Raw genomic sequence first — 25,753 nt, 5'->3', positions numbered from 1 at the left:
CCATTGGTTATACCGTGTTGATATGTAGATGATCATGTACTTGTGATACCCGGATCTTTTGGGAGAATTTTGTACTGAGTTACGATGTTTGTATTCAGTTTTTACGAAATTCTTACTTATTTAAACCTATTTTTGTATATTTGGGATTTAAAAATATTGGTATGTGTGAGACTCGACTTGCCTAGTACCATGATAGGTGCCATCACGACATGTCGGATTTTGAATCGTGACAATATGATAATCCTCAGCTTGAATTGGCCACCCTTCTTTTACTATTTCCTGAAATACTCGATGTGAGCTCCAAATTTTATAATATTTTAAGGCCTTCCTTGCCCCCTTCTCCACTTGTCACATATAAACTCTAGTTGGGCAGTGGTCACTTATCCCTTCGGGTAAAAATACATTCCCACAAGGAGGCTTTCATTCAATTCAGTCATTATTAACAAACACCCTCCATGCGTATTGACATCCAACATAGGGCATTTCAGATAATCGACATTTTTTATACAATCTCATAACTCTTGAAGAAAAGGTTATAGAATTACCACTAATTATATCTTCCATTTTCAACACAATATTGAAATCACCAAGAACCATCTAAGGAAGTCCACATCCAATACCAACATGATATAGGTACCCCACAGTTCTTTCCTATATTCTCTTAAATCATAAGTATATATAGATGTGACTACAAATGCTAGTTGCCTAAGAATGAGCTTCAGTAGACAAGTGATAGCTTCGACAGACCTTTGTGTAACATCCACACTATATAGATCAGGCCTCCATGTAATCAAGATCCTTCCATTGTAATGAAACTCATGATTAGAAATATATTACCAACCTTCAAACATTTTCTTTGCTATCTTTTCTACTTTATTCTCCATAACTTTAATCTCTAGAAGACCAACCAGACTTACACCATTCTTATTACAAAGGAGTTTAACCTCCTTTTGCTTATTGAGGTTATTAAGACCTCTAACATTTCAATTAAGGATATTAACTATTACCAGAGGTCAGTATTGTAGTACCTCCTCTTTTTCCAACTATATTAGATTTCTAGAGCATACCCTATGATACTCTTTCCTTACCCAAAGCTTGGAAAGAATTTCCAACAATCACCACCTCTCTTTCAACTCTAGGAGATTGCCTAGATTTTTTGGGTTGAATCCAACCCTCTTCTCCTATGGTTTAGAGCTCCTAGTAGCAACACTATCACTTTTTTAAGTCCATACTTACATGCTTATACTTATACATGTATCATTCCCTACCTTATTCTTCATTGATTATCCCTTGTTACCATTAGTTTGAAGACCCTGAGCTTGTTCTCTAATTTGAGCAGCTTTCCCATCATTGTTGTTCACCTGGTTCTTTCTATAAATTTCCTCCATCTAACCATACTTGTAGCAAGTACTACAGACATATGGCTTCCAATCATACACCACTTTCTTAGTGATTATTAACCCTTCTCATCTGTAAAATATACCTCTTCTAGCAATTTTGCTCCAATCTCGATTTTCACTAATAATCTAGCAAAGTTTAGCCCCACTTTCTTCTTTGTGTTCTTATCCACCATTAATAATTTTTCTACCAAGATTCCAGTCTTATTCAATTCTTTAATACTTAAAATCTAACCTAGGTAATCTCATCCATTTTATAACTCTTCTCTGGATAATTTCATATGAGGTTTCATGCTTTAACGATAAGGACTTGTTATGGTAAATACCACCTTGGATGACTTTATTCCATGCTTCTCAGTATCAAATCTGACAAGAATTACCCCATTCTTAAGCATATCAATATTATTTATTTCCACCTTCTACCAAAACCTCTGTATGAAGCCATTTAGAACTGAGAAAGGGGGATGTGCACCTAAAACATAGCAAACAACTGGTGTTTTCTAGTATTTGATCTCTGAGCTGATATCTTCCAAGTCGATTTCCCCAATTTAATGAACCCCCTTCGTTTTTCGGCTCATGTACTCAAGTTTAAACTTGACATTGATATTTTTGTGATGTCAAAATTCTCCCATTAGAGGGCCTCGATTAATCCTCCTTACTCACCATGCTTTCATGTTGTTCGATCTCGTCTGCCAAGGATTGTTTACTCCCACTAGTATTTGAATGAATTACCTGCATCCATTCTCCCAAATTTATGCTTCGATGTGCTAAATTTGTCAATTGAATTACTAGGGTTCTGCACCGGAGTAGACACCTCGAAGCTACTGTTTCCCACACCGCTTGTCATCTGGTGACTCCACCCCGTGTAGTAGTCTTCGACACATTCTTCTGAACCGAAATCACCATCAGACCTGACGTTTTTGCTTTCCTACCCATGGATGGCGCACACTATGCTAACATGCACCGAGAGAGCAAACCATCCAGCCCTTGTGATGACGTGAGCATATTTTTAAAATCTACTTATTTTAAACAATATTTTTTTTGTCAAAAGTGCTACTTTTGTATAGTAGCAGTTGTGTTTGGCTAATTAATTTGAAAAATATTTTTGCCAATATTAGGTATAAATTTGTGTTTGAATAAGGATCCAAAAGTGTTTTGTGAAAAAAAAATACCTACTTATTCTTTTCTAAAAATTTGACCAAACACCTAAACTCTCTTAAATAAACATTTTTTTTATAAAAAAAAAAGCACTTTTGCTATATTTGATAGTAGTTGTATATATCATAGAATTCTGTAGGCAAATCAGTTAATCTTTCCTAGATGGTAGTGTATGAAATACAACATTCGGATGTTATGAATGGTGGTTCCCATTTTCTTTCGGTTAGAAAATTATTTCCTACGAGCCAAGGTCCTACATGGAATGCTTTAAAATAATTCAAGTTTTTTAAATTTAATGAGGTATAAATTATAGCTCAAATCATGAATAAGTGACAAACTTATAGAAGGTCACCACAAGAAAATGATTATCCCTTTTATATAGTTGTATCCTACTCTCTTTCCTAGTAATCTCTATGCTAATAGCATTCTTCCATTAGTTATAGCTTCTTTGTTTGTCCATTGAAGCGAGACAGGAAGGATGAAAATATGTAAATTATTTTCATGTTGTACTTATCTCTAGAGTGCTTTAATTATAAAATCTTGGGAGAAGTTGTGTCTGCTATTAGGGAATTAAGGAAACGATCCTTATTAAATGATGTTCTTGATTCATTCAATTCTTATGCATAGATTGTCTCCTAATTTGTTGTAAAAGTCTTTCGTTTGGGTTGTTTGAGCCTTTCAGAATATTTAATGCGACTTGGTGTTAAGTGGATAATATTGTGAATTCATGTAACCATAGAGAAATATTGTTTAGAAGAATTTCTTAGTCTTGAAACTTGAAAGAAAAGGAAAGTTTCTTGCGATAAAAAAAAATTTCCTCGTCTTTGCGAAGTTACAACAACGAATGCTGGCTGGCCTTTCGCCAGTTTTAGGTGCAAGTCACAACACTTTTCCCTCTTATATATTACACTTCAATTTTTCCCTTACCCACTGCAGCTTTCATCATTTGAACAGAGTCAGTAACAATTCTCAACAAGTATATACTATTCCCACATCCCCCACAAAGCTAGTAAACCATCAATTTCCATCATCTAAAAAAGTCAGAAATTTTCCCTCTGGTTAGGCTCGAATTCTCCTCAATGCAAGGTAAGCAATTAATCGATATCCCACGAACATTATCAAGAGGATGCCAAGGCTCGCGGATGGATGAATGTGACCATTGATATCTTGTTCAATGAATTTGCAACTAGCTCTATCAATTCTTTGATTTGAGCAGCCTAGCATGTCTGAGATTTCCTTGCCTTCTCCATACTGGACATTAATAAGTACTCGATAACAGTAAAATGTGGTCGAGATGTACTTAATCCAAGCTAGGCAAGCTGGCACTTTGTGCACGTAGAACCCTCCTGTTAGAACGAATGCTAGCATGGTGACAGTGACCACAGTTGAAGCTTGTTTAGCATCCATGATCAAGGCGCCAAGGGCTAAGCCGAGGCCTTGTGAAACTATGACATAGCTCAGCAGGACGAGTAGTGTCAAAAGGAATGCCAAGAGTTGGGGCTTTAGACCTGTCATCCAATACGTTATGGCGAGGAACAATGTAGGCAAGATAAGGTCCATGGGAAGATCTCCAACGATTCGTGCCATGAAATAGGAGGAGAGTGTGTACATACCCGAAGCCCTTTCCTTCACGAATATGGCACGTTCTTGAGGGAATGCGAAAACAGCATTGAACGATGGGAAAACACCCCAAAAAATGGAAATGAAGAAGAGGAGGCCAAGCCTGTCCTGGATATCCCTGTAGTCAGAATGCCACCACATAGAACCAGCTAACAGAGAAGCTGCTATTACTTGAAAAACTCTCAAATAATTGAAGGTTTCATGCCTTCTTTCTTTTAGCCCTCTTTGAAGGAGAATGCTGAATTGATTGAACCAATTGGACAAGCTACTTGTGCAAGTCCTTTTGTAACTGGAACAATTATAGGTTATTTCTTTAGGAACTGTGCTTGTTGTATCCAAACAAGCTGCTTTTACCTTGGGAGCTAACAAGTTGTTATAAGAGGATACCAAGGTTTGTTTTACATTAGGCCTTTCTTTCTCGCTTACTCCATCAAACTGGCAAACCCCTGCATTTTTCCAAGTTAAGCTTTAGTGAGAATTACATTTTTCCTAAGTGATGCAATAGTTGTACATTTCAAAAGAGTTTAACTTCTATAGACAGTTCAAATAATGTTAACATTATCAGGTCACTTAAAAAATAATAACCCGAAAAAAGGGACATGTTATCTACTATGTAAAACAGGTTAAAATACAATGGTATTCCGTGTATATAAGTTAAATAATGATTTTAAAAAAAAGCATAGGCTTTTCCACCATACTTGATCAGTATTAGGAAGCCAAGTTAGTTTACAATGGCTAGGTACTAGACAATGTCAATATTCTCATCAAAACATAAAGAGGCAATCTCCATGCTTTAGCTACAATCAATCTATGTTACTCGAACTCTTCAAAAATATTGTTGGATGCGTGTCGGATCCTCTAAATTAGTGTATTTTTGGAGGATCCGACACGGCTACGGGATCATTTTTGAAGAGTTCGAGTAACATCAATGCTTAAGCTAGAACTTATGCAAGTGGAATGAGGCCCCCAGAGAATGAAAGTAAAATCAGAGGTGAAACCTAAAACCTTGGTTCTACTTGAGCTAACTACAAGAACTTGTTTTGGAATTGGAACTTATCTTCACAGAAAATAAGCTAAAAAACATAGATATTCAAAGGACATGAAATAAAGAATTGCTAGTTGCAAGATGGTCATAAGCTTAAAAGAAAAGGTAAGGTACAACTACAAATTATTGTGGGCACCACTAGTAAAGACATCATACTATTCAAGAATTTGATACCAAATTTGTCAAATCAAGTTGATTTGCATCCTTTTGTCAAATATATTCATCTTTCCATAAGGTAAAATTACCATTCACCACCCCAATACTTTTCCCAAATTATAAGCTAAAGGAGCTTGCTAAAAACTCAGTTTCAAAAATGTTTAACAATTGGAAAAAGCATAGATATGTATCTTTAAAGCTAGGACTACAAAAAAGCATTAAAGTAATTTTAGCACTCAAAATAAAAAAACACATAATTTGTATCACATAAAACAAAGAATATATTTAAGTTAAAAAAGAGAATATTAATTAATTAGTACTAGCAAGTAATAATTAGTATAGAGATGGTAATTAAAGCTGTCCAATGTTGGTGGCAAAGGGTGGAAGTCCACTAAAAGAACATAATGCTCTATTGCTGATGGAAGTTTTGGGGCCACCATCATCTCCACTTATCTTCTTCTTTTACCAAATATGAAATAACTATTCACAAAACAAAAAAAGTTCAATTTGGTGGGATGAATCTGAAAGCTTATTGATTTGCAAAGGACCCTAACACGTGGCGCTATTTAATAAACGTCTTAATATTCAAAAGAGTCCCATGTAGAAAAGTGGCAGAGGAAAAAGAATTGTTCTTGTTGAATAAAGGAAAGGAGGTGAAGAAAAGAAGAAGAAGAAATTCTTTATAGATCAAAGATGCCTATCAATAATTGAATAAAACTGAGGGTTCAAGCGTGACATGTGTATTATCACTGTAGCTCAAAGTATATTGAAACGCATTATAGATAAAAAAGTTGTTATTCCTCTTTGCCATGTCTCATGAAATAATTGGTACGTGACATTATTGTCTCTAATATTATTCATGATTTCCATTTAAGGTAACTATGGACTTGCCAAAACCACCATCACTCTCTACCAAGAATCAATATATTACAAATCCTTAAAAATATTATAGTGTCATATCTTTTAAAAGTATGTATTTTCCAACACAAATGAGATCGTATCTTCAAAGAATTCGAACAACATAGCCAAGAAAATAAAGGATTTGATTTGAGGTTATGATCTACCATTGTACTTACTCTAAATTATTTCAATTGGTTCACTTAAATCATATTGGACTTCTGTTACTATTGCCATCTACATAAAGAAAGAAGTCATTAACTAAGATGAAAACTTTGACCATTAACCACTATACTTGCAAAGGTGGTCATGTGATAATTAGGACCATTGAGCACTCAATTTATAAATGAACATTAACAAACTCTAGATAAAGCGAAATGATTACGGTTGATAAAAAGAAGAATCAATTGACATTAATCGCTCGACATTTTGGACCAAGAATAACATCAATTTATTATTTTATATATAGTTGAAGGAGATATCATACATTTAAGAATTTAATGGTCCTAAAATTAGAGTAGAGTTGAAACTATCTCAGCCAATAAGTATAAAAATCCTTGTAGATCTTGATGCTAGGTTTAGTTGATCCTCAAATATTTTGATCCAGATAAATATAAACTACACATCCAAGATTTCCAAGAACCCTACTACTACTATAATGCAAGGCATGTGGGTTGTACAAACTAGCAAAGCATGTGCTATTCTATTACTATCCCATATGAGATGACACCCAACAATTCATTGGGGGTCCAACAAAATAGAATTTAAAAATTTCCCATTTCTCAAAGTATAATATCTATGTCTATATATAGGTTAAAGTTGGAAAGGGTGCTTGTGGAGTCATTAACAAAAACAATATGATTAATTTAAGGAAAGATCCATGTGGAGCCATAAATAATTAATTACTTCAAAGTTTAGAGGCAGAGTTTTGAGGTAATAGTTTTTTTAAGTGGTCGTGTGTACCAACTAGTTGGTCTCATATTATGAATGGATTGCTAATCTACGCAAGCAATGTTGTCACACTTCTCTTTAATCCAATATTATCAACATGTTCTCCAATGACAAATCAAAGAGAAGGAATAAAGCTCACTTTATGTTTGTTTAATACCCCTAAAGTTGCATATGCGTGATGGCCTCAAGCTAATATAAAAAAACAAAAAGAAATTAAAGAAAGCAGGTCAAAATGGTGTCCGATAGGGCTGTCAAATTTGGCCGGAGCCCAAATGACCCGCCCGTCCAAGGTTGGACTAGTTATTAACTAGCTTATTTATTGAACTCAGCCCATCTTGACCCGTGATTTTTAGTTCAAATTGATCAATGAGTAACTTTGCCAAAATATTTTAGAAATAACTTTTTTTTATTTGATATATTATATATGACCATAGCATAAGAAAAAAAGTCTTATTTAGTAGTTATACAATTTATAGAAAACAAAACATATTAAGTAAAACTTGATAAAAGTTGGGCGGATTGGGCTATGAACCAAAATTTAGCCCATCTTGACCCAACTCATGTTAGCCCAAATAACTTTTGGGCGAGTCAATTATTGACTCAACCCATTTTGACCTGCCCAAAATTCACACAATCCCCCCATTTGACACCCTAGTGTCCAACAACAATTTGTATGCCAGTATTAGTTAAAACTATAGTCCTTTAGCCAACTGACATGTCCCCCACACTAAAAACTGTTCTTGAGAAAATGATAGAAACCAAGAAACATGGAAACACCCTGCACTGTCAAACCCTCAAAATCCATAAACCAGATTTTCATGTACTTTACATAGATTTTCTTTAGAAAAATGGAGTGTTAATATTCTTAGTGGAGTATGACCCAAGGTTGATGGAACCCCTGACCCCAAAACCAGAAACAAAATTATTAGATATTGAGACAATCAGGAATCATTTGACACCCTTTAGAAGAATGGGTATTTAGTAAGTTGTACTATTAAAGTAGAGAAGGACCACGATTGCTACAAATCCTGCATCTTAAGAACTATATATAACACTAGGAGTTCTCTAATACATTATAATGATTATATCTCCAATATACTAGTAGGAGTCTTGTAATAAGTATTAGTCTTCTAGTTGGTATCACACACACACATACTCTCTCTCTCTCTATATATATATATATAACTTAGAGTAATGTTGTCTATCTCTTTGTTTTCTATCTGTTGCTACATCTGCTTGGATCCCGAGACTAGAAGAATAAAAGATGCAATGGTGCTTTCTATAACTAGGAGCATTTCAGGTCAAACCCAAGTATATTCATAGCAAGAAATCTTTTACCCCATAATATTTAGACAGAGAATAGGACATACTTCTCAGAGGGGAAAGATATTAGACTTTCAATACTCCATGATGATAAAGTGATGGCATATTAATGTCAATCTCAGAATTTAAGAACTTACTCATCATGAATATGAGAAAGGGCAGCCACAACAAAGAGCACAAGTCCAAGATAATAGAGTTAAAAGATTCAAGATGAACCATAACATGTCACTATCACAATCTTTCAATTATAAATTGAGTCAACTCTAAAATAACAAAACTCTTTGTTTTCTTCAATATAAGTTAAAGTCCCAATTTTAAATAGGAAATACTTCAATGTAGCATATGTTCTTCAGCAATTAATCATAATCCAGAATGGCATTATTCCTCTAGAAATTAGAACAAATAGTAGAGTATCAAAGAGAGAAATGTAGGGTCCACTTTTTCCCCATATTTCTGCGCATTATAAATCAGAATCAAGATTTACAAGTATATAAATTAATTAACGGGCCCCATCTTTCTATGAATGGATCCCCACATTGAAAATTAGCAATTAGCATCAGGTACTTTGGGAAATGATTTACCATATTAAAATGAACCCCAGCATTTCCAACACAAAGCTGACCATGTGTGTTTGATTATTAATAGTAAAAATAGATCTAATCTAACTATATATGACACCTTTTTTCCTTTTTATTCCAATTATAGAACTTTAAAAATTATAAGTTTATTCTCCCGGTTGAGATACATTATTCTAATCTTTGAATTAAATCCTGTCAAATAATTTAGGATACAATATTTATGCATGAACGAACAAGACCACTCGTGTAAGTAACAAATACCCCCATTATTTCAAAAAGATACAACTTTTTTTTATGCCATTAGGAAGAGATTAATTGGTCCATATTGCTTTACAAACGGCCAATGACATTAATTAGAGTAAATTATATAGGATTTGCTGAAAAGAAAAGTAAGGATTTGAAAAGAAAAAAAAAGTAGTGGACTGTAGAATAAGCTTTGAGTTGGCTAAGGGAGGGGGAAAAAACAAAAAAGGGAATAGCTGACCATCTTAAGAGAAGGGGCACGTGGAATGTTGATATTTTACCTAGCTAGTAATATATATATATAAGTTCCACCAATTTAAACTTTCTCTCAAGATTCAAATTTTAGTACGTTACCCATGATGAATGTTATCCACTAAAACAAAAAGTTACGAGCTTTCCACGTTATATGATTATAAAAAAGGTAAAATAATAACAAAGATTAGGCATCACTTATCTCACTTAAATACAATCTTTAAAGTTAAATCCCATTGGGCTCAAGAAGAAGAATTTTTAGGGCCCGTTTCCCCATAAAAAAATTCATTTTTTCCCGAAATCATTATTTGGCAATAATATTTTCAATTGAAAATTAATTTTGGAATTTTATGAAAATTTTAAAAACTCCAAAAAATTATTTTTCAGATTTTTTTACTTCAGATCACTCACAAAAATTTAAAATAACACAAAATTGTAATTCTGTCCAAACACAACTCTAATTTTAAATATCATTTTTACTTTAATTTTTTTTTTTACTTTTTCAGTAATTTTACCATACTTATGTCCAAACGCCCACTTAATTACTAGGAAATGGAATATTTCACTAAAAGAAGAACTAGCAAAAATCTAGAAGTCAAAAGGAGAAACTGACCCGCATCTACTTTCGGACTTTGGTCAGTTTACGTACCCAAATATACATATGCATAATACTCCCAGAGGCGGACGTAGTATATAAATTACGGGTTCAACTTAATTCATAATTTTTGATTTAGAGTAAAAATTTATATGTAAAAATTCATTAAAATTACAAAAATAGTAGATATGAACCCATAAATTTAAAAATATAATGGGTTCAATGTTAAAAACCTTAAAATTGAACTCATATGATTTAAATCCTGGATCCGCCTCTGAATACTCCCTCCGTTCACTTTTACGTGTATACTAAAAATATATTTTTATTTTTAAATGTCACTTTACTCATATCAAGAGAGACAAATTTTTTTTCTCTGTTATACCCACAATATTTATTACTTATTTCAAATTATTTTTTCAAATCCAATAAAATATACATAAATTAATATGAGTATCATTATAAATTATATACTTCATTTATTATTTTTTAAGGGACAGTGAAAAAAAAAGTGAAGTAAAAGTGAACTTAGATAGTAAATTGGAACATTGAATGTTTTACTTGTTTTCCCCCTTCATTGATGTACCACAATAGTTCGTACCAGGTACAGCTGGCGAGCCTTTCACTTTTTACAAAGTAGTGCACTGCTCTATCATCAATTTAAGGGAAACTATTTTATTATTAATACATTTCCAAAAAGGTAATAGTAATATATTTTTATATTTGAAAATAATTAATTTTATATATTTCATTTACTGTTAATACAAAACTTTAATAGCTACACAAGTGTTTGATATGTTTAAAGCTACAAATTTAAAAAAAAAAAACTTTAATCATACAAATACTATTTAAGATTATAAATTTCAAAAATTTAATTTCTTTAGTAAGTTTCACAAAACAACTAGCTAGCCATGACCCTTGAAAGTTGGGAGTTTTCTAGTTGTCACACAATCTCTAGTCGCATTATATACGTATTTGTCATTGCAGAGGCTGAGGCAGAGCACTAGCTGCGGGTTCAGAGTCTGAACCCAGCTTTTGCTAAAACTCTATCTTTGTATTAAAATTAAATTTATATATGTATAAATATTTAATTGCGAATCCATTAACTTAGAGAATTATGGGTTTGATGTCAATTCAAAACCCATAAACTTTAAATACTAGCTCCGCTTTTGCCGGTCAACTACACCCAAGTTGTCCACATCCTAACAAAAGATATTGAAGACAAATTTCTGTTAATTAAGTTCACTCAAAAGTGAAGCTTGCATTTCAAGTAATCCTTACCGTTAATTAATCACCTTAGTTTACCTAATCAAAGCCACTTTTATATTGTAGTCCCCTAGCTATATATGTCATTGGATATTGTCTTTCAAGAACGTTATAATGATCAAGAAAGTCCTGATAATAGATCATCGTTTTATTATTCCCACTTAAATAAAAAGCTATTAATTAACGCTAGATCAAATTATGACAAATCTACATGACACAACATCAAAATCGAACTCAAAACACACATATGTGATACAAAAAGTACTTAACATGTTTAGTAAAAAAAAAAAAAAGAAAAATAAAGATTTTTATATGCATGTGCCATATTGGAGGGTAGATATAGACAAAAAAGTACGTACCATTAGCGAGATCAAGGAGAAAATCCGCTGGATTCATGGGAAAAGATGGAGAAAATCCAACCGACTCGAAATAATTCATTGCTTCATTTCCTTTTCCAAAATACAAACACCTCCCTTCCGACAAAACCAGAACCGAGCTAAACATTTGAAAAACCCGGCTCGACGGCTGGTGAACCGACGTAATTATGGTCTTCCCCTTCTGCGCCAAGGACCCTAGCGTCGAAACCAACCGGTAAGCCGCTGTAGCGTCTAAACCGGACGTCGGTTCATCCAGTATGAGTAAACTCGGGTTTATTAGCATTTCATGGGCTATGCTTACTCGTTTTCTTTCACCACCCGAGACCCCACGTATGAAGCTGTTCCCAATTATTGTATCCTCACATTTATTGAGTCCTAACTCGGTGATGACGGAGTCGGTCACAGCGATTTTGTCCTTCCGGTTCAGCGTGTTAGGGAGCCGAAGCAGCGCGCAAAAAATTAGAGTTTCTCGAACCGTCAAATGCGGGTAAAGGACGTCGTCTTGTGTGACAAATCCGGTTCGTTTTAAGACCGGTTTGCTGAGTTTCCGGTTATTCGCGAGGATTGTTCCGGTGTAGCCGTGTCCTTGGAGTCTTCCTGCAAGTCCATTTAGGAGCGTTGATTTTCCGCTCCCTGATGGTCCAAGAATGGCTAGGATTTCACCCGGTGAAACCATTCCTGTAATCCCATTCAAGATTGTACGTTCTTGATGAATCATGGCTGTTGGATTCTCCATATCGGTTGAAGATGATGTGGGGCCACTTGAAAACATCTTTCTTAAGTTGTTACTTCCCCCACTTGATTTGCTCTCAAGTTTTATCCTATAACTCACGTCCATGAACTGCAAATTGCCCAACAAAAAAAGAACATAATTAATGTTTTTATTTATAACACAAGTCAAGTTTCCTTGAAGTCAAATGAGTCATTAACTTTCTCCACTTCAGTCTCCTACTATTTGACTCTGCCACTAGATTTTTTATGTCCTTTTGAAATTCTATAGAGCTACACAAAATAATTCAAAGATTTTTGAAGAAAATGATAGTGATCAAGGGGATTAAATTGACAACTAAAAAAATCTTAAGACCCTTTTTCATTGAGCTAATTACTATGTGGTTTCCCAAAGAATATAGAGAAAATGAACAAAGATTATATTATTGTGGCTATATATGTAAAGTGTTAGTTTACCTTAAGGGTGATAGGATAAGAAGAGGAAGACATGAGAAAAGGGGAAAACTGAGAGTCTTTGTTTGTTTTATCTTCTTCTGTTAGTGTTGTTGTTACTGTTGTTGTAGTCTTCATTGTTGTTGTTTCTTTGCTTGAAACAGGCATTTGTTTTAGGTATCTTGAGATACTTTGTTTCTTCTTCTTCTTTGAAGAGGAAAATGAGGAAAAGGCAAAAAGATTGAGAGAGAGTAATAAGTAGATAGAGTATGGAGAGAAGAAGAGAGGGAAAGAAGAGGAGTTAGAATAATGGATGGAGAGGAACTAAGAGCACAAGCGGAGCAGCACTATTTATTTGGTTTTGAGCAGTAAATGGTCGCCACATCATACTAGCTAGCCCATAGGGGTATGCTACGTGGCACTTGACTCATATAACCAGCTGTACTACTTTTTTTTCTGTCTTTGGGGTGTTTAAAGTTGCGACAGGGGCACCAAAGTAGGTAATATTCTGCCAATTTTGGTGTATTTGTTTTTAAATATTTATTTAATGCTGTATTTGTCAAAAGTACTGTATTTGTTTTAAGATGTCTAGTATTCTAAACCTATAAATTTTAAATTTTGGCCGGGAGAAGGGGGATTGATGCTAGGTAATGCTACACAGAAGTAGAACCAGGATTTAAAACATAGAAGTTCGGAATTTCAGATTTTTTAAACTTAGTTGTTTTTAAATTAATAATTTATACATATTTAATGAATTTCTTAAAAAAATATATGATTTGGACCAAAGTTACTGGGTACGACTGAACCCGTATGTTCTATACTCCCTCCGACCCTGATGTTACAAGTGTATAAGTGGGAGCAAAAAGGCTTTCTTTCAATAGGGTTTCATGAAAGTCATAGCCAAAATGTTATTCAGCGCCGAATTCAGACTTTCAAAATCTATCTTTTACTATTTCTCTTCTTTTTTTCATACTAGTATATCCTTCTCAATTCTCATCTCAAGTAAGAGACAGATAAAGTTCGTAATGAGTGATCTAAGGAAACATTAAGAGCAGAAGGTGTTTGGTTGAGTGGGGAGTGGGGGTAGGAAAAAAGATAAAAGAGAGGATAATTTACTAGTTTAGGGAAATGAGGTAAGGAAAAGAAGAAAAAGAATGAATTTTTTTTTTTACTATAAGGAAGGAATGAGGAAACGAAAAAAAAAAGATGTTACGCTACTTATGTAGTTGAATCCTCCGCTTCGAAAATCAAGTGACTTATGCCTTTACTTCAGACAATATACCAGTTTTGGAGATTGTATAATAAAAGAAAACAGAGGACAATCAACCAGTTTGAGGAATGGGTGACGGAATTTTTTCTAAAAAAAGATCATTTACTAGTTTGGGGAATGGGGTAGGAAAAAAAGAAGAAGAGAGGATAGTTACCAATTTGGAAGAATGTGGTTTTCGTAAAAGGGGAGGATAATTTACCAGATTTTATGCTGATATTTATCTTAAAATTGAACAAGGTGGATGATTTGAATTAAAGTATTTCCTCCTGTATGCGCTTTCATAAATTGAATTTATTTTAATATATTTAACTATTTAAAAAATTATATAAAAGATCTATTATTTTTTCCAAATCACCGTTATTGCTTTAAATAGTGAACTGATAATTAAATAAAATGTTTAAGAAAAATTTATAGTTTAGACCAAAATACTTATAATTAAAACTATCAAAAGTCTTTTTTAAAGGATTTTTTTATTAAGTAGATATATGGACCAAATAAAATAATTCAAAGATTGTGGTGGAGTGGTAAGTACTTCTCCATCTTTAACGAGAGGTTTCCAGTTTGAGCCTTATATATAAAACGGAAAAGGGCCAAAAATGCCCTTGAACTATTTGAAATAGCTCAAAAATGCCTTTCGTTTATTTTTGGTACCAAAAATATCCCTGCCGTCTATATTTTGGACCATAAATGTCCTTAAACCGTTAGTCTTGCCATTGAAGGTGACATGACAGTCCAACTGGGCTAGATTTGCTTACATGGCCATCCACCTAAACAATCCAACATGGCAAAATTATTTTTTCAGAAAAATTATTTTTCGGAAATTTTTATACTTTTTTTTCGAAAATAAGTGTTGATTTTGTATTTTTAAAAATATTCCGGAAAAATAATTTTTATGAAAAAATAATTTTTTCATGTTGGATTGCTTAGGTGGATGGCCATGTAAGCAAATTTAGCCCAGTTTGACTGCCATGTCATCTTTAATGGCAAGACTAACGGTTTAAGGGCATTTATGATCCAAAATATAGACGACCGAGATATTTTTTGTACCAAAAATAAATAAAGGGTATTTTTGAGCTATTTCAAATAGTTCAAGAGCATTTTTGGCCCTTTCCGTATATAAAATTGCCATTGATAGTATTTTATTCTCAAAGCGAGACTTTCGAGCCCTAAAATAGATACCATATACCGAACGGGAAACGAAAAAAAAAAAAACAGGTTAGTTGTTCATGCTACGGTGGGAGTTTGAAATCATCATATCAATTGCAATCTTTTAGCCATAGTGGATCATAATCTTATATAGTTTGATGAACATAACTTCTCGTTACTATAATTTCCATGGTTAATTTAAAGAGTATAAAAATTTAAAAATACAGCAAGTATGGATATGCCACGTGTAATATGAAAAAGAAATTACCATTGGGCTATAAACTAAAATGCTAGCAAATATGATGTACGCCTACGAAAGAAAATCAAAGGTCTTGCTACCATGTATCCAAGACAAAGCAAACTAGTAACTTAACAGTAATACTATGTTGGACTAAGTAAGTTTGTTTTGATGATTGACAAAGGAACTCAAGCATGAACCAGGTCCATACACAGTGTACATAGACATGGAAAGATTCAAGCACAAGGCATGCACGTGAAGGAGATAAGATTAAGTGGTTATATCTGATATCTTCTGAACGAAAAAGTTGCATAATTGATAAGGAGCAGGACTCCTTACTCGAAGAGAACTCTATCCTAGATAAGGGAAGAGTTAGAAGTTGAAGATAACTAGAACTCTTTCACCAAGGAAGAGTATAGCATTAGAACTCTAGTTATTTTCTATTCTACTAACTCTATATATTTCAGCATGTTCTCATTTTACAGGTACGCACAAATATTGAAGTTAAACGACAGTTGAGAACAAGATAGCAAGGCATTTTGTAAGCAATTCCTGTGTGATTCAAGTGTGCGAACCTGAAGCTACATGAACCAGATAGAAGAACCAGTTCTAATTGTCTGTCTTTTATTCTAGTACAATTGTAGTAGGGCTTTTGAGTTGTACCTTTCAGCAATTGTACTAGGTACTCTGAGTGTATTGTTCAAGTTAGATTTAACTTGACATTGTCGTAACAGTCTGAGGCTGGTTGCCGCAAAGGGTTAGAGGTAATCCTTAGGTTTACAAGAGTTTTGTAAATACTATTTTTGACTCAGTAATTTAGTGAAGTGTTGGAAAAATCCTATTGGGTAGTAGGTCGTGGTTTTTTCACCTTTTGAGCCAGGTGTTTTTCACGTAAAAAATACTTGTGTTCTTTACTTTCTGCATTTATTATTAAGGAACACATAGAAGAATCAGGTCCTTTAATAATCCAGTGCACGCAAAAATTAGACACCACACAAATCACCCCCTCTTGTGTTGTATTGAAGTATAAAGCAACAATTGGTATCAGAGCGGGTTATCCTTGAAGAGGCTAATACCTTAGGAGAAGATCAAGATGAGTGCACCACCTGAAAATTGGGAAAGGCAATCCACTGCTAGGCCACCACTCTTTAATGGCCAGTACTACTTTTGGTGAAAGAACATGATGAGAGATCACATACATGGAGAGGACTATGAGCTATGAGACATTGTCACTGATGGTCCACTGGCTACTTTGAAGAAAAATGTTGAATGAGTAGATGTGCCAAAGACAAGAGCCAATTGCAATGCTGATGATCTAAATAAATAGGAAAAGAATGCCAAAGCCAAGAAATGGCTTATTTGTGGACTTTGTCTAGATGAGTACAACAAAATCCAAGGTTATTCCACTGCTAAGTAAATTTGGGACACACTACAAGTGGCCCATGAAGGAACAACTCAGGTGAAGAGATCAAGAGGAACTCTACTGTATTATTAGCATGAGAACTTTGTTATGAAGGATGGAGAAACCATTCAGGAGATGTACACAAGGTTCACAACCTTGACAAATGAACTAAAATCTCTTGGAAGGATTATTCCTGAAGAAGAAAGAGTTGAAAAGATATTTACTAGGGTCTTCCAATCACTTGGAAAAGCAAGATCACTTCATCCTTGAATCAAAGAATATAACCACTCTCCCACTGGATGAATTGATTGGGAATCTAACTGCCTATGAACTTAGGAGACAACCCATGAAAATGGATGTGCCTAAGAAGGATAGGAGTTTGGCACTCAGAATCACTGAAGGTTCTGATCTGGAAGATGATGAAATGGCTATAATCACCAAAGACTTCAAGAAGTACCTAAAGAGATGAAAGGGTTCTTCAAGAAGTGGAAGCTACAGTAAGGCAAAAGCTCCTGAGAAGCAAACCAACGGTGGCTGCTACAAGTGTGGGAAGACTGTCACATGATCAAAAATTATCCTTTATGGGAAATTGAATGGAAGAAGGAAAGATCTGAACGAAGGAACAGGTTCAACCCAAGAAAAGCAACAACAAAAGATCAACCAAGGCTATGGTCGCTGCTTGGGGAGAAAGCTCAGATGATGATGATGGACGAGCACTTATAGCCATTGAAGAATCTGATGAAGAAACTGAGGTAAGTGTTTTTCATCTCAAAGACAAGATTAAATTTTTGTCTAAAGAAAGGTTATATGAGCTATTACTAGAGCTAATTGATGAATCTGAGGATGTGAATAATGAAAAGGAACAATTGTCAAAAGAATGTGTACTTTTGAAAGCTAAGTGCAAAAACCTGGAACTTAGGGCTTATGAAGCTGAAAGTGAAAATATTGTGTTGAAGAACCAGGTTCATGCACTTGACACAACTGTCCTAGAACATAAATCTGAAAAGAAATTAGGAACAGGTAAAAAGACAGTTGATCACACACAACTCACTTTAGAAGAAAATGTAGGAAAAATGAAAGATAGTTGTATAACAGGGATGAACAGGTAAGAGTCCTAAAGGAGGATCTGAACAAGGTCAAGCATAAGCTAGACAAAACTTGTATATACAACAGGTCCTGCGATGCACTTTCATGGCTACAAGAATATCATAGTAGCAACAGAAGATGATTTGGCTTTGGGAACTCTGCACCTAAGTGGGATCCCAAAAGCAAGTACCTCACACTCCCTGAGAACAAGATTTTCACACCCTGTGGTAACATTGGTCACTATAAGAGTGAATGCACTACAAAAGAGAAGACAAGTCAAAAAAAAATAAGAACTTTGTTCTAGGGAAAAATAGGCTTCCAAGTTGGGCTAAAAAGAATTTGATTTATCCTATTTCCTATAGAAAGGGACCCAAACTAGTTTGGGTTCCTAAGACTAACCCCTGGTTTCTTTTTACAAGTTCAAGTGAAGGGAAGAAGCCAAATATGGTACATGGATAATGGTTGTTCTAAGTATATGACAGGAAGCAAGAACCAGTTCCTTTCACTTGAGGAACTTAAAGGAGGTAATGTCTCCTTTGGAAACGGAAAGAAAGGTGAGATTATTGGGGGTTTGGAAAGGTAGGTAAGACTGATTCTCACTCTATTGAGAATGTCTACTTGATAGATGGACTCAAGTACAGTCTAATAAGTGCATCACAATTATGTGATAGAGGTAACATAGTAGCCTTCACCTCTACAAAATGCTTTGTGAATAATCTTACCACTGACAAGATAGTTTTGCAGGGAAAAAGTGTAAGGACCCATTAAAAATATTTTCTAATGATTTAAGATTTTAAAGTGAGCCAAAAGTATTTGAGAATAACGTATTCAAGTATTAAAGGAGAAACATAGAACCACATTATTTTGAAATGAAAATATGTGTTTATTATGTGTTGGAACATACTAAGGAGTTTTGTGAATGGCAAGAACTTGTGTGGAACAAGTTGGATACATTAAGTGGAAAGGAGATTTTAATTAGCACAAGACCCAACTTCAAATGAATAGAACTCCAACAATATAAAGACTTAGGTGGTGATATACCTATCAAATTAAATCTCTTTAAGTCTAGTTTCCAACGCATCAAACCGTTTGTTATTTGGATATATTTACAAAACGTTATGGCCATTTTACCGGACCTATGCCATATGGGCGACCGCGCATATTGGAGGGTATTCTGCCTTGTGTGCGGCTAGATGCGCGGTCACTTTCCCAGGTGCACGACCGCGCACGTAGGAGCCCATTAAATACCCCCAAGGCCGGGTAGAGAGAGGGGATAAGTCATTTCTTTGAGCTAGGGCTTGCATATAAAAGGAAAATCCGTCCAACACTTCCCTCCCATGAACCAAGGCAATATGTTTGGAGAAATTTTGAGTTGATTACTACTTCTAAACACTTATATTAACTAGGATTAATCTTGAAGTTCCATAGATTTTTATTCAAATTCCCAAATTGGTCAGAACACTACAAGTTGGGATTTTCAAGAGTCTCACTACAAGAGGTATGTCTACCATATCTAAATAATCTATGGTGATTATTTATGTATGAAATATGTGTTATGACTTATGGGATGATGATTGAAGCCATAAGTGCCTAAACTAGGTTGAGTTGGTGTTGTAGAGATTGTAAGATGGTTTAATTAATAAGATTGATGGTTGGGTGTGAATTGTTGGGCATGCATGTGCTAATGGAAGTTGTGGATGGCCTTGAGACGATTGTAAGGTAAATCATTGGTGTGGAAGGTGGTGAAGAAATGAGGTTGTAGAAAAACATGCACATTAGATGTTTGATAAAAAGTCTAAATGACTTAAAGTATAGAATTTCTTTACAAATATTAGTCTAATTGAATTATGTTGATGTAGATTGAAGTTGTAAGAGTAGTGAGTGGTTTTAGTAGCACTAAAGAGCTCCATCAAGATATGTTGGATAAACTCCTCTTTTAGGATTGAACCCTCCACCAAATATACTTGTTATGTTGAGTTACTATTTGAGAAGGTGATTAAGCATGGGTTGTGTGTTAATATATTATGATTTTAAAACGTGATTCTAATGAAAACTAACATGTCGAAATGTATAAGAAATCACATGTGCCTAAGACCCTTAATTTGGTTAGTTGCTCAAATGTGTATTTAAAGTCTTGAGTAAAAATGCCTTGTTGTTGATAATCTATAAGGATGCTTGAAAGTGAAGGAAATGGGTTAGAGATATAAAGTGTGGCCAACGTGCTAAGAATGAAAGTTATACTTGTGGCCAATGGTGCCAAGGAAATGAAATGATGTGAGAAAGGTTATGAAATAGGCCTTGATTCAACTGTTCCAAATTGACTTCGAAAATAGATGTGCCTAAAAGCTTATGTATTCAGGTCATGCCCAAATGTGGCTGTCTTAATTAATGCTATGCTTTGTAAGTATTTCCAAAGTGTTTTAAGCTCTTATATATTCATAAGTTGAAATGGTGTATTGCTCTTTTGGAAAAAAGTATTTCAAGAATGAATGATGTATTAAAGATTTTTTATTGTGACTTAATTATGTTATACCCCCTTCTTGGAAAAAAACCTTGTATGAAATTAATGTAATCAATGTAATCAAACACTTATTTCTCATATGATGAAACCATATGAACCTACTCTTGTAAGGCCAAACGTGCTAAACAGTTAATTGGAAGAGAACCCCATTTTCAAACTATTATCGTTTTGGGAATTTAGAGCTGTGGTGTTGTGATACACCTCCACCCGCATATATTGGGGTGAGGCAGCAGGGTTGCTTTGTGTAGATATTGTGGTATTGTGATACACCTCCACCCGCATATATTGGAGTGAGGCGGCAGGGCCACTTTATGTAGAGATTGTGGTATCGTGATACACCTCCACCCGCATATATATTGGGGTGAGGCGGCATGGCAGCTTCGTGTAGGGATTATGGTATCGTGAAACACCTCCACCCGCATATATTGGGGTGAGGTGGTAGGGCCACTTTGTGTAGTGTTGAGGGTATCGTGATTGCACATCCACCCGCATACATTGGGGTGAGGAGGCAGGGCCGCTTTGTGTAGAGATTATGGTATTGTGATATACCTCCACCAGCATATATTGGGGTGAGGCAGCAGGGCCGCTTTGTGTAGAGATTGTGGTATTGTGATACACCTCCACCCGTATATATTGGAGTGAGACGGCAGGGCCACTTCATGTAGGGATTGCGGTATCGTGAAATACCTCCACCCGTATACATTGGGGTGAGGCGGCAAGGCCGCTTTGTGTAGCGTTGAGGGTATCGTGATTGCACCTCCACCTGCATACATTGGGGGTGAGGCGGCAAGGCTGCTTTTTGTAAAGGTAGTGGTAGAGGATTCCCGACTTAAGAATTTATAAATATTATTGAAAGCTTTTAATAAATTTGTTATGGCTTTAACGACTAACTAAGCTTTTTATTGTTACCATGATTCATCATATTCATGTTGTATTTCTAAGTCCTTGAATAGGTGTTTTGGTTTTCATACTAGTAGTATTCGACATGTACTAACATCCCTTTTGCCGGGGGCGCTGCATCTTTAATGGATGCAGGTGGTTCCACAGTAGGAGACATTGACCAGTGATAGCGGTACACTTTTTCCTAGCTGACTTGGTGAGCCCTACTTCATTTCGAGGTTGTGCATCTTTTATTCTGTGTGTATTATGTTTTGAGGTATAGCAGGAACCTTGTTGCCGGCACCATCATTGTACTCTTTTATATCTATTAGAGGCTCCATAGACATAGTGTAGGTTGTGTATTAGTGTGGGAAAGTTAAACTAAAGATGTCGTAATTGTATATCATGCTTCCACTATAAAACTATGGTTGTGAAATGTATTATTTTGGAGACCTATAAATGAAGTAACTAATGGTGATGAAACTAGTGTTGTTCATGAACCCTCGTGGTATTAATTAATGAATTTTATATTCTCTTTATTTATGGGTGAGTTGGGTAGAAGGAAATCTAGCAGGCTTGCTCGGCCGGGTTACCTCGGTTGAGCGCCGGTTGTGCTCCTCGAAGTCGGGGCGTGACAAAATTGGTATCAGAGCCTTTGGTTTTAAAGTGTCTTAGGATGTCTCGGGGCCGTTTCTAGTAGAGCCCTTCTTATCAGTATGTTGTCGACCACATCTATAATGAGGAGGCTACTTGGACATTTAGGAATTTCACACTTCTTTTGATACTTCAGATTTTGCGATCGAGCTCAAGATAGGAAGCTAAATTCCTCGTCATATCTCATTTTCCATATGAGTAACCCACGGGTTCGAGGCATCAAGGAGGGAATGAAAGAACCAGTTTCTAGGGGAAGTGTCCTTGTTCCTATTAATGTTACTGCGCCACCGGATTATGTGGTAAGAGCACTTAAGATATGAAAGAGGATTATTGGCATCAATAAGCCGAAATGTTTGATATGAAAGAAGAGCCACTCGGGTTTATGTTGAATGATTCTTGAAATATGTTATGGTTGTGGGAAGAGGGGGCACAAGAAGAAAAAATGCCCCTAGGTTGGATACACTTGGTCTCGTCCAATTTCGCTCCTCTATTTGAGGATATGAAAACGGTCGATGCAATAGTAATACCCAACAAGGAGTCAAGATCAATTTTCCACAGGGAGCTATGAATGTGTCTTAGGGATATATATTATAGTGTATGAGCTTGAATTATCTCAAATTGCACTTCCACAAACTTGGGTTGTTTCTAGGTCTAATTTAAACGAAGATTACAAACTAAGAATTTAAATTAGGAAAATGGTTTTGGCTGTTTTTAAAATGATATAAAAGGCCTAGGGCTATGACCTTCACCTAGGTGTTCGCCTAATGGGTTGTAAACTTTAAAGCTTGTTTTATTGGTCGAGGTGTATTATAGCTATCAACACCCAAGTACCCACTCAATACCTCTCGGTCAGAGAGTGATTTTGCCCAATTTGGCTTTCGCAAGTCCAAATGGGTATTGAACAAAACAATTGATGATAAACTCAAGTTGGGTTTACTATCTCTAGGTTCAAACCTTTAATTGGGCTTATCAATCTCTCGATTGACCAAATTCCTAGACTAAGTCTCTCTTTCTCAAGTGGAGACCAAGTCAAATAGGCATGAAATAATATTTGCAACCATTAATTCTTCACATAAAAGCAAGAACTAGGATAGATAATCAACACCCAACCATAAACAATAGTCCAAAAGCTCAAAATAGTCCAAAAGCTCAAAATAGCAAAAACTACTAAAAAGAGTAAAAGAAAACGTCTATTGTAGTTGCTGATGTCAAAACTTGACCTAAAAAAGTGAAACTCTTCTATTTATATTGTGCTGGAATTTTCGGACAAAAATGCCCTTTTAGAGGTTCTGCGGCCTTACAATTCCATGTGTGGTCCGCACTTTGCTTCAGCCTGACAGGAATGGAAACCTGCGGCCACATAATTCTGAACTGTGGCCGCACTTCTCTCTTTCTGCGGTCCTCACATTTTTGAGTGCGGCGCACATTGCTCTTCTGCAAAACGTGCAAATGTAATTGCGACCGCGTAGCTGTTCTTCTGCGGCCGCACAATAATTGTGCGGTCCGCACTTCTGTTGAGCTTGAGATGCAAGTTCTCTGAACTTTTGCTCTTGCCCAGGTTCTGCAGCCGCACATGTTATGTGCGGACCACACTTTACACTTATCTCTAATAGGAGTTTCTTTAGAATCTACGGCCGCAGATGAAAATCTGCGGTCCGCACTTCTGAGCTTCTGTGCCTGTTTGTGTCCTTGAGTTCAGATCACTCCTTCTTGAGTTGGATTTCATCTTGGGGGCTTATTTTCCACTATTCCTGCAATTAAGCATATTTCATCAGTTTTCAGGAACATAATTAAACGCTTTTGGACTAAAATGAAAGCAAAAAGGTGCTAATAAGTAGTCAAAATCCCCATTTATCAACTCCCCCAAACTTAAGCTTTTGTTTGTCCTCAAGCAAATAAGGTAATTCCCACCTCCACAAGTTAATTGCTATTCCTGCTAATCAAAGATGCATCAATCACGCATCAATTAGGACTAACAATTACCCACAACACTTATGAATTATTAACAAGGCAATGGGTTGGACTTTTAAGCACAAATAGTTCTAATGTGATACTTGAGCATCAAAAGTTGACTTCATTCATCAAGGAAGCTCGCTCTTTCATGTAGATCATTGTGGATCCCAAACTCCTCCTCTCTACTCCCCGTTTGCATATATCACTTAAGAATGTAGCACTCAATTCAAAGATTTGTTAAAGGTTCGCTCATCTCTCTCAAAAGAATGTCACAAGTACGGCTTTAAGTACCATAAGCTTGCCCCTCATATAAATCACCACTAATGTAAACTCACTCGGCTTGAAATCACGTAGGGCTTTTTCGGAATGCAATGAAGGCTTTTGGACTATGGTTGGATATGCTATGATAGAACGGGTTCATCTTTCCTTAAACACTCTATTTTCTCTTATCGGCTCATGCTTTGCCAACTCTTTGATGCATTTTCTTTTCCATAGGGGGGGTTAGAGAGGCTTAGCATCACTCTTTCTTGGTCATGATATTCATTTTCTCCTTTTTTGCTTTCTCCATACTTTGCATCATTACTTTTCTTTGAATCCCTTCAACTCTTCAACTTATTCACTTTCTTTTTGCATTTTGCTTTTTGTTCTTTCTTTCTTTCTTTTTCTTGCCTTTCCTTCTCTTCATTTCTTTTCTCTTTTTGTGCCTTGATACCTTTTTCAAATTCCTCGTCTCTCCCTCAAACTTACGTTTTTAGCCAATTGTTTCACAAAAGTGTTAAGAAAAGTTTTGGGTGCCAAGAGAGAGTCACGACAGAACGGGTAAAGGCTTGTAACATGGTTATCAAATGAGAAGGGTTTTAGGCTCAAATGGGTTGACTAGGGATAACAATATTGGTGGGCCATGAAAAATTTTAAGTGGGTCAAGGAGAGCCTACAATCACTTCTCAATCCAAGCAAAACTTAAATTTTCACCTAGAGACACATTCCGGGCAAGTTCTAGACCATTCACACGGGTACTTGGACATGAATCAAAAACATCTCACCTCTTATGCAGCGGGATTGTTAAAGAGGATAGAGTCAAGGGCCCATAACGACCATATTCAAGATTGAAAATCACTATGGTTCGACTAAACCACTCGATGATTGCCTAAGTCAACACAAGAGTCACAAGGTCACTAACTAGAGCTATATCTTTCCAAAAACCTTATTTTTAACCATAAGCACGTAGTTAAGTGTGTTGGTACCAAGTGAAGCAAGGTTTATTCTTCGAGCCTAACTCAATTATTACTACTATTCTTACCTAAACACCAAAAATGGACTTAATCCCTTAATAAGGTTGTCACGCCATCCATCATTGGGAAGAGTCACCCGGTTCACACAAAAATGACCTTTGGAAAGCACCGTGTCATTAAGAAAACCAAAGACTTATTGTTTACTAAAACTTAAAAAGAAGCTACAAAATTAAAAAGAAGCTATTAGATTAAACATAGACTAATAAGAAAACAGCTAAGCAAGGTGTCAAAAGCTTTGTTGCAAAAATGCGACCCACATCGCTTATGATAGCCAGCGGAGTACCAAATATTGTGAA

General features: G+C 35.5%; 2 protein-coding genes and 1 long non-coding RNA gene across 4 annotated transcripts; 1 reads left to right on the top strand and 2 right to left on the bottom strand.

The window, feature by feature from the left end:
* Positions 1-3,331: 3,331 nt before the first annotated feature.
* On the bottom strand, positions 3,332-13,332 carry LOC104098962 (ABC transporter G family member 25). 2 transcript variants are annotated; one of them, XM_070199846.1, is made up of 4 exons: positions 13,165-13,332; positions 13,041-13,134; positions 11,838-12,696; positions 3,332-4,621 (listed from the first exon to the last, which is right to left on the bottom strand). In XM_070199846.1, the coding sequence occupies exons 1-4, from the start codon at positions 13,182-13,184 to the stop codon at positions 3,615-3,617; spliced, it is 1,980 nt and encodes a 659-aa protein (XP_070055947.1). In that variant the 5' UTR covers positions 13,185-13,332; the 3' UTR covers positions 3,332-3,614. The 2 variants fall into 2 exon arrangements, with proteins under 2 accessions (XP_070055947.1, XP_009604112.1); XM_009605817.4 differs by having other exon boundaries at positions 13,041-13,332.
* LOC138908972 (uncharacterized) lies at positions 6,009-11,782 on the bottom strand. Its single transcript, XR_011415442.1, has 2 exons — positions 7,891-11,782; positions 6,009-7,472 (listed from the first exon to the last, which is right to left on the bottom strand). It is a non-coding gene; the product is annotated as an uncharacterized lncRNA (long non-coding RNA).
* A 4,408-nt stretch (positions 13,333-17,740) lies between the features above and the next one.
* On the top strand, positions 17,741-20,098 carry LOC138909891 (uncharacterized). The gene is made up of 4 exons (XM_070201108.1): positions 17,741-18,092; positions 18,578-18,712; positions 19,565-19,656; positions 20,018-20,098. The coding sequence occupies exons 1-4, from the start codon at positions 17,741-17,743 to the stop codon at positions 20,096-20,098; spliced, it is 660 nt and encodes a 219-aa protein (XP_070057209.1).
* Positions 20,099-25,753: the final 5,655 nt, after the last annotated feature.

The sequence above is a fragment of the Nicotiana tomentosiformis genome, chromosome 4 (assembly GCF_000390325.3).
Source record: "Nicotiana tomentosiformis chromosome 4, ASM39032v3, whole genome shotgun sequence".
NCBI lineage: Eukaryota > Viridiplantae > Streptophyta > Magnoliopsida > Solanales > Solanaceae > Nicotiana > Nicotiana tomentosiformis.
Note: the sequence above shows the minus strand (reverse complement) of the source record. Positions and strands in the feature narration are given on the sequence as shown.

Excerpts from the sequence above, each read along its gene's own strand:
- LOC104098962 (XM_009605817.4), bottom strand. The coding sequence starts at position 13,184 with ATGCCTGTTTCAAGCAAAGAAACAACAACAATGAAGACTACAACAACA. Across the intron at positions 12,697-13,040 it reads CTTATCCTATCACCCTTAAG|TTCATGGACGTGAGTTATAG; the intron begins GTAAACTAACAC and ends GGCAATTTGCAG. Across the intron at positions 4,622-11,837 it reads TCTCCTTGATCTCGCTAATG|GGGTTTGCCAGTTTGATGGA; the intron begins GTACGTACTTTT and ends GGAAAAATGCAG.
- LOC138909891 (XM_070201108.1), top strand. The coding sequence starts at position 17,741 with ATGGTCGCTGCTTGGGGAGAAAGCTCAGATGATGATGATGGACGAGCA. Across the intron at positions 18,093-18,577 it reads TGAAAAGAAATTAGGAACAG|TTCAAGTGAAGGGAAGAAGC; the intron begins GTAAAAAGACAG and ends TCTTTTTACAAG. Across the intron at positions 19,657-20,017 it reads CAAGAGTCTCACTACAAGAG|ATTGAAGTTGTAAGAGTAGT; the intron begins GTATGTCTACCA and ends ATGTTGATGTAG.